Source organism: Eimeria mitis, genomic scaffold (assembly GCF_000499745.2).
Source record: "Eimeria mitis Houghton genomic scaffold, Emh_scaff9891, whole genome shotgun sequence".
In the NCBI taxonomy this organism is placed as follows: Eukaryota; Apicomplexa; class Conoidasida; order Eucoccidiorida; family Eimeriidae; genus Eimeria; species Eimeria mitis.
This window is the reverse complement of record NW_024016940.1, coordinates 1-1,376: the sequence shown is the minus strand read 5'-3', so window position 1 is coordinate 1,376 and position 1,376 is coordinate 1. Positions and strand designations below refer to the sequence as shown.

The 1,376-nt window shown below is 49.3% G+C and overlaps 1 protein-coding gene across 1 annotated transcript; it reads left to right on the top strand.

Annotated features, from left to right (window-relative positions):
- Positions 1–349: 349 nt before the first annotated feature.
- Positions 350–1,347, top strand: EMH_0098290 (DnaK family protein, putative; the record flags this gene model as incomplete). Its single annotated transcript, XM_038021999.1, has 3 exons — positions 350–570; positions 910–1,001; positions 1,331–1,347. 3 exons carry the CDS (start codon positions 350–352, stop codon positions 1,345–1,347), a joined length of 330 nt encoding a protein of 109 aa, XP_037879183.1.
- Between the last annotated feature and the right edge of the window lie 29 nt (positions 1,348–1,376).

Genomic DNA, 1,376 nt, shown 5'->3' with positions numbered 1-1,376 from the left:
ATATATAAGACAAGCAGCAGCAGCAGCAACAAACCTATCTCCTGCTGCTTCTCTTGGTGTTGTTGTCTCCGTACCCTGTTTATATAATCAAAGACAAAGACAAGCACTAAGAGACAGTATAGAGATAGCGGGGTTTAGGCTGCTGGGGTTTGTCTCCCATGGTGCTGCTGCTGCAGTGCAGCACGCGCTTGATAGATACGATGCAGCAGCAGCAGCAGCAGCAGCAGCAAAGACAACAACACCACCGCCAGCTGCAGCAGCAGCAGGGGCGCAAACAGAAACTCCAGCAGCAGCAGCAGCAGCAGCAGCAGCAGCAGCAGCTCCAGCTGCTGCAGCAGACGGAATAAAAATGATGCTTAATGTAGGCAGCAGCACTGTTGATGCTGCTGTCGTTTCCTTTAAAAACAGCAGCAGCAGCAGCAGCAGCAGCAGCAGCAGCAGCAGCAGCAGCAGCAGCAGCAGCAGCAAGGGGGGGGAGGTTGTGCCGCAAGTAACTGTCTTAGGCTGCAGCAGCAGCACAAAGGGAGGAGGCAGAACCGTTGATTTGCTGCTGGCGGAGGAGCTCAGACGGTAGGGTTTAGGGTTTAGGGTTTAGGGTTTAGGGTTTAGGGTTTGCTACGAGGGTTTAGGGTTTAGGGTTGAGGGTTTGGGGTTGAGGGTTTCGTTTTGTTTTGGGGTTTAGTGCAAGGGTTTAGCGGTAGGCTTAACTTGTTTTGTTTCCTAGGGTTTAGGGTTTAGGGTTTAGGGTTTAGTAGAGTTGTATATTAGGGTTTAGGGTTTACGTGTATGTATGTACTATAAAAGCGTATCCTGCACTGCATGAACCCTTTCTCTCTCTCCCTTTTTATTTCTAGGGTTTAGGGTTTAGGGTTTAGGGTTTAGGGTTTAGGGTTTAGGGTTTGTGTGCAGGGCGTTTGAGGAGCAGCACGGAGAGAAGGGTTTATCTCCCCGGGCGATGAAAAAACTAGAAAACAGAGCAGCAGCAGCAAAGAAGATATTAAGTACAAACAAAACAACAAAAATATTAATTGAGGGTTTATATAAACAGAAAGATTTACATAAACAAATACAGAGACAGCAGCTAGAGAGGTTGATAGAGACCAGTGGTCTCCTTGAGGATATAGAGGAGACAGCAGCAGCAGCAGCAGCAGCAGCAGCAGCAGCAACAAAAGCTGCTGCTGCTGCAGCAGATAAACATGAACCTGTAACTCCAGCAGCAGTAGCAGCAGCAGCAGCAGCAGCAGCAGCAGCAGCAGCAGCAGCAGCAGAAGGAGATATAGAAGCAATAGAGCTGCTGGGGGGGGCATGGCGTGTGCCTAGGGTGCTGCAGGCTATCCAGGAGTTTAGTTTACGTATAGGGGATAAAAAAGGAGACA